Source organism: Giraffa tippelskirchi, chromosome 10, assembly GCF_054371585.1.
Source record: "Giraffa tippelskirchi isolate mGirTip1 chromosome 10, T2T-mGirTip1v1.2.pri, whole genome shotgun sequence".
NCBI lineage: Eukaryota > Metazoa > Chordata > Mammalia > Artiodactyla > Giraffidae > Giraffa > Giraffa tippelskirchi.
In genome coordinates, this window is record NC_137284.1 from 142,816,270 (window position 1) to 142,833,911 (window position 17,642).

General features: G+C 34.1%; 1 protein-coding gene across 24 annotated transcripts in view; it reads right to left on the reverse strand.

Annotated features, from left to right (window-relative positions):
* Positions 1–17,642, reverse strand: part of CNOT4 (CCR4-NOT transcription complex subunit 4) — a 146,160-nt gene that overhangs the window by 23,380 nt on the left and 105,138 nt on the right. For 16 of the 24 annotated variants that reach the window (XM_081532999.1, XM_081532990.1, XM_081532995.1 and 13 more), the window contains exons 8-10: positions 11,283–11,340; positions 8,411–8,660; positions 7,014–7,511 (exon numbers count right to left, since the gene is read on the reverse strand). In XM_081532999.1, coding sequence (XP_081389125.1) covers positions 7,014–7,511; positions 8,411–8,660; positions 11,283–11,340 — 806 coding nt within the window. Of the gene's footprint in view, positions 1–689; positions 1,916–7,013; positions 7,512–8,410; positions 8,661–11,282; positions 11,341–17,642 lie in introns of those variants that run through there. The other 8 variants (XM_081533007.1, XM_081533003.1, XM_081533005.1 and 5 more) reach the window with 1 other exon arrangement.

The window sequence follows — 17,642 nt, forward strand, 5'->3', positions numbered from 1 at the left end:
CCCAGCAGGGAACCCAAGTTCGTCCACAAGGCCCAGGAGCCTCAGCACCACAGGAAGCATTAAGTGGATGTCTTGGCCTCTTACAGCAAAAATGAAACCACAGTCAACCCATACTAAAAGGCTTCATATTCAACACATACTAAAAGGCTTCTAACGAATTTATAGTATTTTGTTTGTATTTGCTGAATTTCTTATAATGATGTCATAAAGTCACTCCTAAATCAAAAGTTAAGAGATGGTCATTTATGCAGAAATTTTACAAGAATAATTTAAATGGCTAGATAGTTGTTTCTATACTCTCAGCTAACCAAATTGAAGAATATCTAAGAATGGATTTTAGTTTACCCCCTATACTTCAGGACAAAGCCATTTAATTTGTGCATTTCATTTAATGGAAAGTTATTAGACTTTACATAGAGAGGTAACCCTGAAAACTCCAACTCCAACATGATATTAGTATCAGTTCCCAGTAAGGTGTTTCATTATTATTATCATCATCATCTTCATTATTATTTTAAATCTTTAGGCCTCCTTTTTTGGTATTCATGCTACTCTTTTAATATATTTTTTAATTAAGACATATCTTTTATATCACAATTGTCCTTTGAAAATCCCAAGAGGAGATCTGACTTTCCCTTTTCTTCCCAGATGCTTAATTTAGGCAGAACAGTCATGTTTTCTGAACCAGCTTTGTCTAATGCTGAGAACTGAACTCAGCTTATTTTATTTCATTGTCAGCTTTAAAACTATTTCAAGAAATTGTTTATTATCCAAAAACATCACTTCACATTATATCCTAATAAAGTATACCACTATTCTCTGTGATTAAAATTACCTATGACAACTTACGTGGCCTAATTTTAGAGGATCCCCAATCTCTTCTCTTCCACCTTAGTCTCATTCTGGTCAGGAACTTGTAATATAGTTTTATTATCACATTTCAATTGTGAAACAATGAAATTTCCAAACAAATATCTCACAGAACTACCATTTTTTTCAATAAAAGTTTTACACTACTATGGTTGCTTCTCACATACAATATTTACCCCATATTCAAGTTTCTGATAAATCAATAGTAAGTTGAAATTCTGTTTCTGAGGCATTTCCTGGTATTTCCTAGGCAGTGCATTAGGAAAGAGATTATATTGCATTTAGTCTATAATAATCATATTTTAAGCATCTCTATATAATTAACAACCATTCAAAAAGAAAGTGCAAATGTGCAAATGAGAAAGAACAAAAACAGTTTCTAAACAGGTAATGCATAATATAGGACATAAATCCATACAACTACAAACAATTGCTGATAACATCCTTCTGGGCATTAAATGACACCACCAATTTTGTTTTATATGTATTCTTTCTTCTCCAGTATTCAAAGAAAGCAATAGACATTATCTTAATTTCCAAATTTCTCATGAATATATTGGAATATTACCATTTTTTCACAAGCCAGAAAACAAGGAACTACCATTATCTTTGAATATTTTCAATAACAGAGCCAAAGTAACAATTCTAGCTAATCTCATCTGGGATGTTAATTAGTACTACAAGTTTATTTGTGTGAGTTAAAAAATAGTATCACTCATGAGAAACAATGCCAAAATTATTATGCTAATAAATTGTGTTAAAGGCCTAATGAAGAAATACTTTAGCAGCTACATGAGGTAACACACTAGTTGTAGGCATGAGGAACGTTTATGTTGGCTCTTTTGGGTGTATACATTAAATGCAAAATCAGAAAGGAATCATGCAAAAATCCGGTTGCCCATGCAAGCACCCCAGAGTCTAATCCTCTCCTCTCAGTTCTGTTGTCAGGCCACAGTAGTGTGGAGACTTGTAGGCCGCTGTCCTTGTTGTAATGAATGGGAAGAGGCTGACAGTGGCATGGTCGAAACCTTCACCTCTTCTTCCCCTGTGGAAAAGTCAGTCATGATCTAGTTATGGGTGACTAGATTTGTTAACAGTCCCTTTAAAAATGATTTCAATATTTGGAATACTGATACATATATAAAATACATGCTTAATGGCTGGAATGCGGGTGTGAAACAAGACATGAATTTTAAAATATAAACTTATCAAGTACCTAGAAAGCAGTTACACTCTAATCACACCCTTAAGTTTAATACTATGTCAGATTTAAGAACAAATAATAGATTCATAATTATAAATATACAAAAAGGAAAAAAAGAGAGACCAGGAAAGCCATTCTTTTCCAAGCCAATTGGACCCTTTATGTAGACACTCCTAATAGTAAGTAGTACTTGATGAGAAAAAAAAAAATTAAAAATAAATTCACAGAAGTGAAAATGTGAGTTTTGTAAAGGGCAAAATGACAAATCCATGTTTTAAAAGCAGTCATTATGTTTAGAAAAAATAAATAAAAAGATATAAATATTGGTTTAGCAAATTACCATATAGCATCTGAAAATTCAATGTGCACTTTTGAAATAATGAGAAAATAGTAAAATGCTAACAATACAATGATCCAATTGACTGAAAGTAAGATGACTACTTCTAGGTCAGAGAACTATACATGAAATGAGATCAGTTCTCCCAATTATAATTGATAATGACTACAAGTGACTTGTTTCACAAATGATTCAAAATTCAATCAAGTCACTGTTAAAACAGTGAATTCAGAAACAAAGAATTTTCTTTAAATGCCCTCTCTTAAGTAAAATTTGAATGAACAAAAACATGAACAAAAATCTAATCCTGAACAGTTTCAAATATTTTTCTAGGTATATTTTGAAACAACAATGCTCACAGACTTAGACTATTATTTGTTTCCCAAATAATTTTTAGCTCATAGAATAAAAACATCCTGGCAGAAAGTTCTTTGAAAAACAAATCTGCAAAGTTACACTTGGAAAGATAGTTTAAGTGATACCATGAAGAAAAAGACCGAGTCTTCAGAACAGGTTATTTCATAGTTTTTCAGTAAATTGGCAAATATTCTATAAACCCCAAATATATAGCAAGAAGGCTGTGTAAAAGAAATTTTAGAGTTCCTGGTGAGGACATGGTATTCATGAGAACTAAGCAACAGATTAATTTTCATCAAGTCAATGAAATGCATTCTATTTTGTAACTGCAGGTTATATTCCTGAGCTGGGCCAATTGTCTCATGAATAGATAAAAAAGGGACTTCCCAAGAGTGTGAGAGCAAAAATCAATTACTATGGGAAGAAAGCCAAGTTAAAGTAAATGCCAGTCATCTTCATTTACGAAGAACATCAATATTGTAGTGAAAAACATTTCAGTTGCTGAATCTGAGACCTGGGTTCTTATCTTAAATCTACTACTAACTGAATGTGTGACTTCTAACAAATTATTTAACCTTTTCAGAACACAGCTTTGCCATTCCTAAAATGAAGGAGTTGAACAGGTAGGTCATTTTGGGGGACAGGAAAAGTTACTTTTTAAAACAAAAGCACACAGTTCCAATAACAACAAAGATCTGAATGGACTTCACTATTACTGGTTACTAATTCAAGTTTTCCCTCAAGAATATTTATTTCAAAAATCCTTCTCAATTTAGAAAACTGGATATGCAGCCAAGAAAATGCTACTAAAAAGATTTCACTTAAGGAAATAACTAATTTTCAACATTTAAAAAATGTTTTCAATTAGGCAGAGGAAATGGAAACCATGTTTATGTCAAACCTCTGGCAACTGTCCTTCCCATGATAGATTTCAGATAAATCAATTTTTAATAATTAACTAAAACAAACCAAAACTTAACATTTAAATAAAAATGTATAATAAATACAGACATTTGTAAGATACAAAGGTGACTATTTACTCCTAACTAAAAGTCAGGAACTCCCATCTTGCTCTACATATCTAAAGAACAAATATACATGATTTTTCCAGTACTGAATACTGTCTAAGCATATCTTAAGTGGCAGACCTCGCTGAAACATATGTACTCTTCTTTATGAAGCTCTTAACAGTTACCTTGTGTAGAAACCATGATATTCACTGCAGAAAATAGAGTTAAACCTTTTTCAACAGTTCAACTCAAGTACAGCTGAGTTACAACTAGAGGTGGGAGGCAGATATTGCCTACATATTAAACTGCTTCAAATAATTCACAGTTAAGATGTACACAGTTTTCCAAAATTTTAGTTTGTCACTTCTAATTGTTACTGCAAAACCTCAATCATTTGGCTACAATTATAAAACTATTCTGTTTTGAGGCTTCGCACATCCAGCATCCTGAGGTATTTGCCAAATATATATAGGCCATGGAAGGGTTCTGTATAACTCTTGATATCAATTTTAAATATTTGGTACATTAACACTAAAATTTCTTTAGCCATAGGAACCTTAAGAGTTCCCTAAAACTAAGCTTAATTATAAGTCACCATTTAAATACCAAGCTAGTATGCACAGTCAAGAAACTGAAATAACAAACTCTCCCCACCTCCCAGAAAATAAAACAATGACTCAGAATCTATAGTTGGTGACTTCATTCTTAGAATTTCTGGAAAAAAAAAGTATTTTATGATCTATGGTTGAGTATATGCTAAAAGAAAAGAAAAACTCATGAAGATAGGACCATGATTTAATGACACATTTTTCTTCATAAAGTATCTACTCTAGATGAAGATTTCAAATGACTAACACGAGGACAACTACCTTCAAACATCAGTGATTACTCATCACCTCTGTGGCACTTCTGGAATATCTACCAGCTTAAAAAATATTTGGTTTAAAACTGCTCTTTTTACACTAATGGACAATATGATAACTATGAAATCAGAAGAACAGATAATTTTTGAGGATGGTCACATAATAAGTCAAATGAAAGTACACGATGAAGACAGCTAAGAACTAGAGATCCACAAAGGCATCCTCCTTCCTATCGTATCAAACCCACACTGTTCTGCCTCCCTGACCGAGCTCCCCATCCTCTCATCCACTCTATAAAACACATGAAGCACCTCCTGGTACAGAAGGTAGTTCTACTGTTTCTTAATGTAATGACACACTAAATTTTGCCTCTATGCCTTTATTTGGGAATTTCTACCAACACAAAAGGTCTTGCCCTTTCCCTCCTGTTAGCCCAAATCCAGGATACAGATCAAGTCCTACTTCTTCAATGATGCTTACCCAACAATTTATAGGCTTCACTGATGTGTCTTGCATTCCAGCATCAAATAGTTACCACCTTCATACACAGTCTTATTTTATCTTGTCAACTACACTGTACAGTATCTGGAAAGAATACCTGCATTTTAAACTTTTTCTGCATTATCCACATGGCCTAGTTCATTGTTGGGCAGACACCCAAATATTCATAGTAACTGGTCTAATATTCTATTGCTAAATGTTTAGAATATTTAGGGGAAATTAAACTTTTGGTGTTATAATGTTATGAGATACACTACTAGTAATTTAAATTCCACACTTCTAAACGATTGAAACAAAGGAAGACAAAACAAAATTACATTCTAATATATTGTCTTGGAAAAAAATGAGTATCAGGAACTGAACACTTAGTATTTCTCAAGTGAGTATCATGTAGAAGAGGATTGAAAAATGTCACTCTCAATTACCTACTAACTACCATAATCAAATGAACAAATATCATGAGTCTCACCAATGTGCAAACCACTACATTAGGTGCTATCATGGTGGTGGTGGTTTAGTTGCTAAGTCATGTCTGACCTTTGCAACCCCATGGATGGGGGACCGCCAGGCTCCTCTGTCCATAGGATTTTCCAGGCAAGAATACTGAAGTGGGTTGCCATTTCCTTCTCCAGGGGATCTTCCTAACCAAGGGACTGAACCCAGGTCTCCTGCATTGCAGGCAGATCCTTTAACAACTGAGCTACAGATCCCATGTGCTATCACACTTATGTGCAAATTAACTGGACTGTATCAAAAGCCACACACCATATTCTCTTAACCTACCTACTTGTCTTGAAATTCAAATGCTGTAGTCACAAAGAGAATACAGGCAAAGAATTTTGATGGATCTCTGAAAATTTATCTATCAACCTTGCTAAAAACAAGAGAACAAATGTATTGCTGGTGATAGCACATTATTACAATAATGCTGTGCCATGCCATATCACAAAGGCCAAGACAAGGGATAAAAATAAATTTTTATGAGTTATGTAACAGAGTGAAAGACTATTCTATTCTACTTAATTCTCTTCAGAATCAAGAGAAAACAAACTTTTTCACCAGTCATATCTAAAGCCCAAATCAAACTCTGAAAAACTATTAATAAGAAAGATTCCTTTAAATATAGAAGTCACTTGATCTAAAAAATATCATATGAGACCTTAAAAGCCAAAAGTTCTGAAACCTTCAAGGGTAGCAGTACAAAATCAGAAATATTCTGGCGTCACTTACAGGAATCTAATATTTACCCCAGAAACAAAAACATGACAGGCCAAAAGGAAAAAACCTCTCCTCGAACAACTTCTTTTTCACAGAAAGTATAATTATGCACATATGATATGTCTGTGAAAATTAAGAGTTCCCAAATATTATGTCCTTTATTATATAAGCAGAGTTTTGATGTGAGTGTGTGTCTATCAGTCAAAATAAATTGTCAAAGGAGTTAAGGGAGTGGCTTTATCCCTCATGCTCTCACTAATTATCACCTCTAAAAATTTTTTTGAACAGGTTTACTTTTAGAATGTATAATCAGAATTTTTGGTGTTGGACATTAAGGCACCATAATTTCAGAGCCCATTTCTTTTTGCATCTGAAAAAGACTTATATGCCATAAGAAGGTCTGGTAACTATGCTATAAGTAAAATGCTTCTGAGCAATAACCAGATATGATACTCCACCATCCTTATAAAGCTCAATATTACAAGGCATCCATCCAATTAAAATTTTTTTAGATTATGATAAAGAATTTTTCCCATTGAAATTTCCAAGACTAATGATAAATACTTTGTTATCCAAAAGTACCCTCCCTACCCACCCAACAACCTGTAGGCAAGAGTTATTCACAAATTCTCAAAGGCTATAAACGAACCTACCTGCTATAGGGATCCCTCCCAGACCTGTGTTGTGCTGTGGCGGGAGATTCAAGTCCAAGAAATTACTATTTGAGGTGGGGTTTGCTGTGTGGTTCAAGTGCATGATGCTATTGCGTGGAAAGGCCATCCAAGGATAGCGGGCTGCCTGGCCTGGAAAACTGAATGAATTATAAACCGCTCGGTGCTGCTGAAATTGAGGGAACCTCTGTGGCAAGACGGAAAAGGTACTATTCAGAGAGTTGGCATTTGTAGGTGCAGCAGGATGCAGGAAACCAGAGCCTGGACCTTTGGCGGTTGTAGTGTGTGACGAGGAGTTCTGAAGAGATGTGGGCGAAAGGGAAGGCTGGTCTTGGACTGACAGTTCCTTTTCAATCAAGTCTGCTAAGGCTTTTCGAGTGACATCAAAGGGATCAAAACCCAAGTCATCCTCTGGTTGTTTAGAAGAACCAAAGCCAAATGCTGCTTGCCAGTCTGTAGAGGATGATACTGGGATTGTTTCTGATGGGAAGAAAATCAGTGATGAATTTAAAACATATATCTCACTTCCACACTAGTGAAACATCATACTATATAACACAAAAGCAAATAAACACATGCAAAATCTGTTATGATTTCTTAGAACATTAAGACTGTAAAATTATAATTGGCCTCAGATACTTTAAACAATGATTTCATTTTTAAGTTACTAACTTCAAAAATTGAATGATACAGATTGATTTTGCTCATCAAGGAAAACAAAGTACTACTTGAAACCCAAATCATACTCTCAACTATTCATCATCAAAACCCAGAATAAGTTGTTTAAATGAAATAAAATAATAAATATGGTCAGAGAATTCAATTAAAGTTTATTTTTTAAATGTATTTCTCAAAGACACAAGTATAAATAATTTTGAATATATGCTTTATATACTACTATAACAATGAAAAAAGTATCTATTTAATCTTTATATTTTTTTACATTGTCTTAATTTTATGCTATCCTTCACATTGATGAGAACAAAATGAATGAAACTGGAAATGGTTCAAAATGCCAAAATATAACTTTCGATATTAACTAACATACTTTTTTGTCAGCTGGGAAAACACTTTTTAAAATATAACTATATAAATACAAATCTAATTAAAAACTGTAAGCCCTTACTATTAATACTTCCTAGAAGAATAAGTATTTGAATACTGAAAAAATGATCTAATCCTTCATTTCTGGAGAAATCTGTTAACACAGTAAGTTCTAGATCACACAACTCTTACCAAAACCATCCAATTTCTTGCAATTTAAATGTTTACATTTTTATGAAAAAAGAAGAGGACAAGAACAGCGTTAACAGCACACTCAGTGAAGGTCTGATTTTAGTCTGAGTCTAACTACTAACACACGCAGTATTATTATGTACCTGATGTGAAGAGGCTCTGTGGCTCTGGTGCTGTAGGCCAGTCACTGGAAGTCTGTGGGGAGCTGGGGAAAGGAGGAAGCCCACTTGGGATAGGGTTGGGATGGCGAAAATTATCTGAGAATAACGACTGTGACTCAGTTACTGCTCCTTCAAAAGGAGACCGTGCACTGTGATTGGATGAACTGATGGGGATGACTGGATTGGATTTTGATAAACCAGGAGGTGGTGAAGGTGTATCACTGTTAGATATCTAAATAAAATAGGAAAGAAAAGAATAATCAACATAAATTTATACTATATACAATAATACGCCATAATTTAAAGGGCTTGCAATGAAAGGTACTAGAATAGTGATCTTCAAAACTGGGATACTTAAAGAGACTTTTTTTTAGGACTGTATGAATTTTCAAAAAATCCATCAACTTCAGACTTCCCTGGCAGTCCAGTGATTAAGATTCCACACTTCCACTGTAAGGGGCATGCACAGTTTGATCCCTGGTGGAAGAATTAGAATCCCACATGGCACACAGTGCAGCCAAAAAAAATCAACTTACATATGTACTCTTTTATACAATAAAACTGACCCTCCTGAAAAGACACAGCCAGCATCCTCTCCTTTTACAACCTAATTTCTCTCACTATTCTTACACTCTGGGATCTAACCAAAGTATTTTGCCCAAGAGTGAAAACTTTCTGGAAGCCAAACACAACTTTATTAGAAATATTCATATTAGTAATGACAGAGTGTCTGACTCTTAAGGACAACATTTTCTTTGGCAAACTAAGTGATTCCCAATACTTTGGTTTTAAACAAAACAAAAATATCTAATCAAGTTGTTTCCAAACACATCATTAAAACTAATTTTTACAATAAATCTTAATATGATTCTTAGGTATTTAAAATTCAAGAGTTTGAAAATTTGAGTGATATTGACATAATACTCTTTCTTCCATTTACTTATATATATGAACAAGATATCTCAGCACTTTTATTTAGAAAAACGAAAACACGATTAGATGGCTGCTGAAACATCTCCTTGTGGCAAAGGGTAACATTCATCCATGGATACAAGAAAACTAATTTTAAAATGCCCTATCCACTTCATTAAGAAGTAAATTTCCAATACAATTTTAGCTTTTATGTTAAATGATTAATTTTGTTATTAAAAAAAATGAGGTCAAGGAAAGATGTACAATGGATGAGGGAGTAACAAAACATTCTGATACTTAAATCTCTCGAATACTAATTAAAAACCAATATAGTCTGTTTATTTAGAAATACCAAAACTTATAATAAGCTGGAAATTACATCCTTTGTGGCTATTTTTAACTTATTATGAAAAAAATATTTAATGTTAACTTAAAATACACAAGGGGACATGCAGATTTTCAAATTCTTTCATGGAACTTGTGATCAAAAAGTTAGAAAACCAGTGTAATTTAGATTTCGCATTGTGGGAAACTGCACATTCTTTACAGAAGAGATTAGAACAATACTTTTTTTTTTTAAACTAAAGTAAGAGGGTATACAGAAAGTAAGAAGGTGTAGTGAAAAGCTAGCAACTAGAATATGATACAAAGCATGCTCTACAGATTAGGACCTCATTCAGTATCATACTGGATACAACTTTGAACTTAACTATTTGATTTACCATTTCAAAGTTCAAAGTCATCTGAGGAATGAGGGAAACTTGGAAAGTTCATTGAAAGAAACAGAAAATTAAAGTCAGTTTGGAACTAGCAGATACAAACATATATAAGGTGGATTAAAAGAGCCTACTGCATTTCAGAGAGAATTGTATTCAATACCCTACAACATAATGGAAAAAAATATGAGAAAGAATATACATATAACTGAGTCACTTTGTTGTACAGCAGAAATTAACACAACATTGTAAATCAACTCAATAAGATTAAAAAAAAAAAAAGAAAGTTAAAAGTTGACAGCAAGGGACAGGGAGCACAGGACAGAGAAACAACTCTTGCAGAGGCATGTTAGCCTGGGACCATTTGATACAGGGTCAAAAAGACCAAGAATATCAGGGATCCTAAGGACACTAATGTATCGGTACATAGCAGAGTAACATATTCTATTTTCTTGGGCTTCAAAATCACTGCAGATGGTGACTGCAGCCGTGAAATTAAAAGATGCTTGCTGCTTGGAAGAAAAGCTATGACCAAACCTAGATAGCATATTAAAAAGCAGAGACATTACTTGGCTGCCAAGGGTCCAGTCAAAGCTATGGTTTTTCCAGTAGTCATGTACAGATGTGAGAGTTGGACCATAAAGAAGCCTAAAGTATTGATGCTTTCGAACTGTGGTGGTGACGACTCTTGGAATGCAAGGAGCTCAAACCAGTCAATCCTAAAGGAATCAACCCTAAATATTCACTGGAAGGACCAATGCTGAAGCTACAATATGTGAAGAGCCGACTCACTGGAAAAGACTCTGATGCTGGGAAAGATTGAGGGCAGGAGGAGAAGGGGACGAGAGAGGATGAGATGGTTGAATGGCATCACTGACTCAATGGACATGAGTTTGAGCAAACTCCAGGACAGGGAAGCCTGGTGTGCTGTAGTCCATGGGGTCACAAAGAGTCAGACATGACTTAGGGACTGAACAATGAACAGCAACCGTAACATATGGTCATAATGATACTTCTGCATCATCAAGAAAGGGTTACATTATGCTCTATTCTGTGGAGAAAAAGACAGCTAATTTGTATACATTTAACAAAGATGTTCACTAAAAGTGTTTTTAAATTGTTTCAGTATTTAAAGTATTTTTCACTATCTAGAAAATTCACTTGCATAGAAGGTCTTATTTCGGCAGATGGCAGGTAAATAACGGAATACAGTATCACAATCTTACCTGCTGAGAATTATCACCATTCCCTATGCTGAGAGAATCAGAAGGTTTGTCAATAGGGCTGTAAAAAGATAAAAATTAGAGTAAATTTATTCTCCTACAACCAAAGCCTGAAAAATAGACATTTTTTTCATCTTAACATTTACTGAAGCACCCCGATGCAAAATATTAGATTAGATGTTGGGGACACAAAGTGTAAGATAAAATCTATATTCTTGAGCGACTTACAGTCTAATTAGACTCTCCAAAACCGACGAGTGAAACAGTTTGGGGGGGGGGGAGTAATGCTTAAAAAGGATACTAGTCCATTATTTAGTTTGTGCCCATGATAAACACATTCCCCACTAAAATTCTGAAAAAATTCTATTTTTCTAGGTGCTTAACAGAGGGCATAAAAGTTACTGAAATGTCATCTACAGGTTCTTAAAAGCAATACATTTTTAATACTTCAACAGCCTAATCATAACCTTAAGAGAAGGCATATGTAAGTGTATACACATAAACACACAAACATACACACACCACACACGGCTAACAGAAACTTTTGTGCCTCAAACGAAAGTAGTAAAACTTGATTTTCATAAGAGAAAATGCAGTATCATAGTAAAGTAACACAGATTTGCTAACTTCAAGTCCATTTTAACTCATCTGACTTAAAACAAAAATCTTTATAAACATTACAACACTGACCAAGCAAGCAATTTCTATAACAAACTTTAATCCAGCACATGAACAAAAGTTTTGGGACCCATATGTTAATACTTATTTCTGATATAATACTATAGCAAAAAAAATTAAGATTCCAAATTTCTGAAAATTATTTTATTGCCTGGAAACATATATAACGTCACCTTACAAACCAACAACTAACTGGTACCATATTTGATTCTTTTGGAATAATTTCACAAGAATTAGTACCCAAACTGAATACCAAGTGCATCTTCTGCAGAAACATTGCCAGATGCTCATGAATCTGACTGATAAGTCTGAAATTTACTTGAAGAACACCTGTACTTCTTATTATTCACAGTATATCAATAAATGAATTCATATTATTGTCAAGAGGGTAATCCTAATAATTTTGAGATATCATTCTGGGCCCACTAAATGATACAAATAAAGCAGTGTTTTAGAAAGATTAATACACTTCAGTGGTATTATATACACCTTGTTGTACAACTATCACTAACATCCATTCCCATAACTTTCAATTTTATAAAAATGAAATTCTATACCCGCTAAATAACAACTCTCTATTTTTCCTCCTTCCAGTGTCTATGTATCCAGTATCAAAGTACTATGTACTTTGTTTTGATAACTCTGACTACTCTAAATGCCTTGTGTATAAAGTGTAATCACAGAGTATTTATCTTTTTGTGACTAGCTTATTCTATAAACAATAATGTCCTCAAAGTTCATCCATGTTGTAGGATGAATTTGCTCCCTTTTTAAGGCCAAATACTATTACATTGTATATATGTACCATATTTTGTTTGTCCATTCATCCATCCATGGACACTGAAATTGCTTTTACATTCAAGCTACTGTGGGTAATCCTGCTATGACACAGTGCACAAATACTGCTTCAATATACAGCTTTCAATTCTCTTACATTTATATATAGAAGTGGAATTGTTGGATCATATGGTAATTTTATTTTGAAGTGTTTTGAGGAACTGCCATGCTTTCTTCCACAAAGGCTGTATCATTTTAAATTCTCACCAACAGTACACAAGGGCTCCAACATCTCCACATTTCTTCAAGCACTTGTTTTCTGCTTTTTTGATGGTGGCTATAGCGAGTGTGAGGAGAATGGGTATAAGGAGGTATCTCACTGTAATGTTCAGTTGTATATTCATAATGATTAGCGATGTTCATCTTTTCATATGCTTAGTGGCCATTCACAAATCTTTGGGAAAATGTCTGTTCAAGTCCTTTGCCCATATCTGAATTTGACATTTTTTGCTGTTCAGTTTTAGGAGTTCTCTACATATTCTGGTTAATAATCCTTAAGAGATTTATAATTTGCAAATATTTTCTCCCATTCTGTGACTTGTGGATAGTGTCTTTTGATTCATAATATTTTTAAGTTTTCATGAAGCTCAATTTATTTTTTTTTTTTCCGTTACCTGTGTTTTTGGTGTTATATCCAGGAAATCACTGCCAAATTCAATGTTATGAAGTTTATCCTACATTTTCTCTTAAGGTTTTTTGGGGGGCAAGGGATGTTTAAGGTCTTAAATTTAGGTGCTAGATCCATTTTGAATTGATCTTTGAATATGGTGTTAGGTAGGCAACCAACTTTATCCTTTTGCATGTGAATATCCAGTTTTCCCAGAACCATTTGTTGAAAACATTGTCCTATCCCCAGTAGTCTGGTCTTGGTGACCTTATCAAAAATCATTTGGCCGTATATGAGTTAATATTTATGAGCTCTCTATTTCACTGGTCTGTAGACTATCTTTATGTCAATATCATACTGTTTTGATTAATGCAGCTTTGTATAAGTTTTGAAATCAGGGAGTATGGGTCCTCCAGTTTTATTCTTCTTGTTCAAGATTATATTGGCTATTTGTCCCTTGAGATTCTGTATGAATTTAGGATGGATTTTTCATCTGTTAAGAACTCTGGGATTTCTGACAGGACTGGGGTCTGTAGACAGCTTTGGGTAGAACTGACATTTTAATATTAAGTATCCCAAGTCATAAACACTGGTCTTTTCATTTATTTGTCTTTTTAAATTTCTTTCAGAAATGTTTCATATTCTTACACAAGTCTTGCATGCATGCTAAGTCGCTTCAGCCATGTATTTTATTCTTTTGATCTTATTGTGAATGAACTTGCTTTTGTAATTTCATTTCAGATTGTTCACTGTTCATGTATAGAAATGCAAATGATTTCTGTATTTTAACTTCATATAGTGCTACACTGCTGAAATTATTTATCAGTTTTAACAGGTGTGTATGTGTGTAATCATTAGGATTTTCTACATATAAAGCCATACCATCTGCAAAGAGATAACTTTATGTGTTCTTTTCCAATTTAAATGCCTCTTCTTTTTCTTGGCTAAATGCTATGGCTAGAAAATGCAATGCTGTGTTGAAGAGAAATAGTGGAAGCAGGCATCCCATTCTTGCCTTACTCCTTGTCTCAGGAAAAGCTTTCAATCTTGCCACCATTGAGTATGATGTTCACTTTGGTTTTTCATATATGGCTCTTACTATGCTAAAGTGGCTTCCTTCTATTTCTAGGTTGTTAACTGTTTTTGTCACAAGAGTGTTTGTGTCTGATGCTCTTTCTGCATCAATTGAAAGAATCATATGGCTTTTAACCTACATTCTGTTGATACGGCATATTGTACGGTTCAAGTTTCATACATTAGACCACCCTTGCATTCCAGGAACAAACCACACTTGTTCTTGGTATTTAATCTTTTCAATGTGCTGAACTCTGTGAGTATTCTGTTAAAGATATGTGCATCAATGTTCATTAGGAGTTTGAAGTTTTCTTACAGTGTCTTTGGCTTTGGTTATCAGGGTAATGTTGGTCTCATAGAATGAATTAGGAATCATTCTCTTCTCTTCAATTTTGGGGAAAAGCTTGAAAAAGACTGCTATTACTTCTCCCTTAAATACTTGGTAGAATTCAACAATGGAGCCATTAGGTCCAGAACTTTTCTTTGGTGGGAAGTTTTTAATTACTAATTCAATATGCCAACTGGTTATACATCTATTCATGCTTTCTATTTCTTTGTAATACAGTCATGGTAGGTTTTGTGTTTCTTGGAATCATTTCATCTAGATTATTCAATTTGTTGGCAAACAACTGTTCACAGTACTTTCATATTTATTTCTGGAGAATTTGTAGCAATTTCTTATGTTAGTAATTTGAGACATTCTTTTTTCTCAGTTCATCTAGCTAAAATTTTGTCAGTTTTGTTGATATTTTTGAATAACCAACTTTTGGTTTCCTCAATTTTCTCCATTGTTTTTCTATACTCTATTTCACTTATCTCTGCTCTAATCTTTCTTATCTTCTTCCTTCTGCTAGCTTTGGGCTTATTCGTTCATTTTCCAGCTCCTTACACTGTGAGGTCAGACTGTTGACTTGGGATCTTTATTTTTTAATGTAATATAGCACTTAGAGCTATAAATTTCCCCCTTAGCACCACTTTTGCTCCTTCCCAGAAGTTTCAGTGTGCTGTGTTTTCATCTTCACTCATCTAAGTATTTTCTAATTTTCTTGTGATGTCTTTTTGAACCCATTAGTTGTTCAAGTGTTAATTTCCACATTTATGAATTTTCTAGATTTCTTTTTGTTAATGATTTCTAACTTTATGCCACTGTGGTCAGAAAAGATACTTGGTATATCCATCTTTTAAAATCTACTGAGACTTGATTTGTGGCCTAACATATGGTCTACCTTGGAAAATGTCCCATGAACATTTGAGAAGAATGTGTATTCTATTGTTGAACAACAACACAAACATATACAGAACACTGTACCTTGTTGTTGCTGGGTACAGTGTTCTGTATATGTTTGTGGTGTTTAAATCCTCTCCTTATCTTTCGTCTGGCTGTTTTATCCATTATTATGAGTGGAGTACTGATCTCTAGCTAGGATTGCAAAACTATTTCCCCCTTGAATTCTGTCAGGTTTTGCTTCATATATTTTGATAGTCATTAGGTATGTAAATGTTTATCACTGTTCTATCTTCTTGCTGTACTGAAGCTTTTATTAATATATAATGTCCTTTTTGTCTCATTAATCTTTTTTATTTAAAGTCTGATTTGTCTGATATTAGTAGTAGTTTTTGTTTAGTTGCTAGTGGTGTCTGATTCTCTTGTGACTCCATGGACTGTAGCCTGCCAGGTTTATCTGTCCATGGGATATTAGTAGAGCCACCTTTAATCTTTTCTGATTCCTATTTGCATGGAATATCTTTTCCCATTCTTTCAGTTTCAGCCTGTTTGTGACTTTGGGTCAAGAGTGAGCCTCTCATAGACAGCATATAGCTGGACTATGATTTTTATCCATTCTGCCAATCTCTTTTGAATGGAGAACTGAACTCATTTACATTTAACATAATTGGCAGTAAGAACTTATGTATGTCATTATGCCATTTGTTTTCTATATGTCTTATAGCCTCCTCCCTCGTTTATTGCATTATTATCTTCCTTTATGTTTAGCTTATTTTTCTGTAGTGAAATGTTTCTCACTTCCTTTTGTGTATATTCTAGAGTTCTTTGTTGCTATCATGGGAATTACCTTTAATATCCTGAAGTCATAACAGTCTACCTTAAACTTACACTAACTTAACTTTAACAATATACCAAAACTCATAGCTCCTTCCCCAGCCCTTTTGGTTACTGATGTCACAAAACTGTGTCTTCATACATTGTATGCCCCCAATAATTCTTCTGAATGCAGTTTCTTAAATTATGTAGAAAGCAAGATTTGAAGTCACAAAGCAGAGTAACATTAGCTTTTATACTAAAGTACTGGACCTTAAATGTACTGACCTTAAGTTCTACAGGAAGTAAAAAGCATAGTTACAAACCATTGTTATAACACTAGGTTTACTTTTATTGAGATCTTTATTTCTCCATACAGCTCTGGGTTACTGTTTAATGTCTTTTTATTTCATCTTGCAAGACTCCTTGAGTTTTTCTTGCAGGGCACGTTTAGAGGTCCTGAATTCCTTTAGCTTCTGTTTATTTGGCAATATCTTAGTTTCTCCCTCACTCTTTGAGGACAGTTTTTCTAGACAGAAGATTTTTGGTTGGTGTATATGTATTTTTTCTTTATAGCACTTTGAGTCTATCAACCCACTGCCTCTGGCCTCCAAAATTTCTAATAAGCAATCTGCTGATAACCTTACTGAAGATTCCCTCTTATGTGATGATTTACTTCTCCTGCTGCTTGCAAGATTCTCTCCTTTGTCCTTTGCCCTCTCTGATTATACTGTCTCAAGTATCTTACTGTGGGTCTCTGAATCCACCTTAATTAGAATTTGTTAAGCTTCTCAGATGCTTATACTTAGCAGACTTGGGAAATTATCTCTTCGTATATTCTCTCTGTATCTTTCTCTCTTCGCCTCTGAACTCCAATAATGCATCTGCTGGTCCCCTGGAGTCCTATAAGTCCCTCAGGCTGTTCACCCTTCCTCAATCTCTGTGTGTTCCTCAGACTAGATAATTTCCATCACCCTATCTTTAAGTTTGCTGATTCTTTCTTCTGTCTTCTCAAATCTGTCTCTGAATCCTCTAGAGTATATTTTCTTTCAATTATTGTACTTTTCAGCTCCAGAATTGTTTTTTAGTTTCTTTTAAATTTTTCTACCTTTTATCGATGCTTCCATTT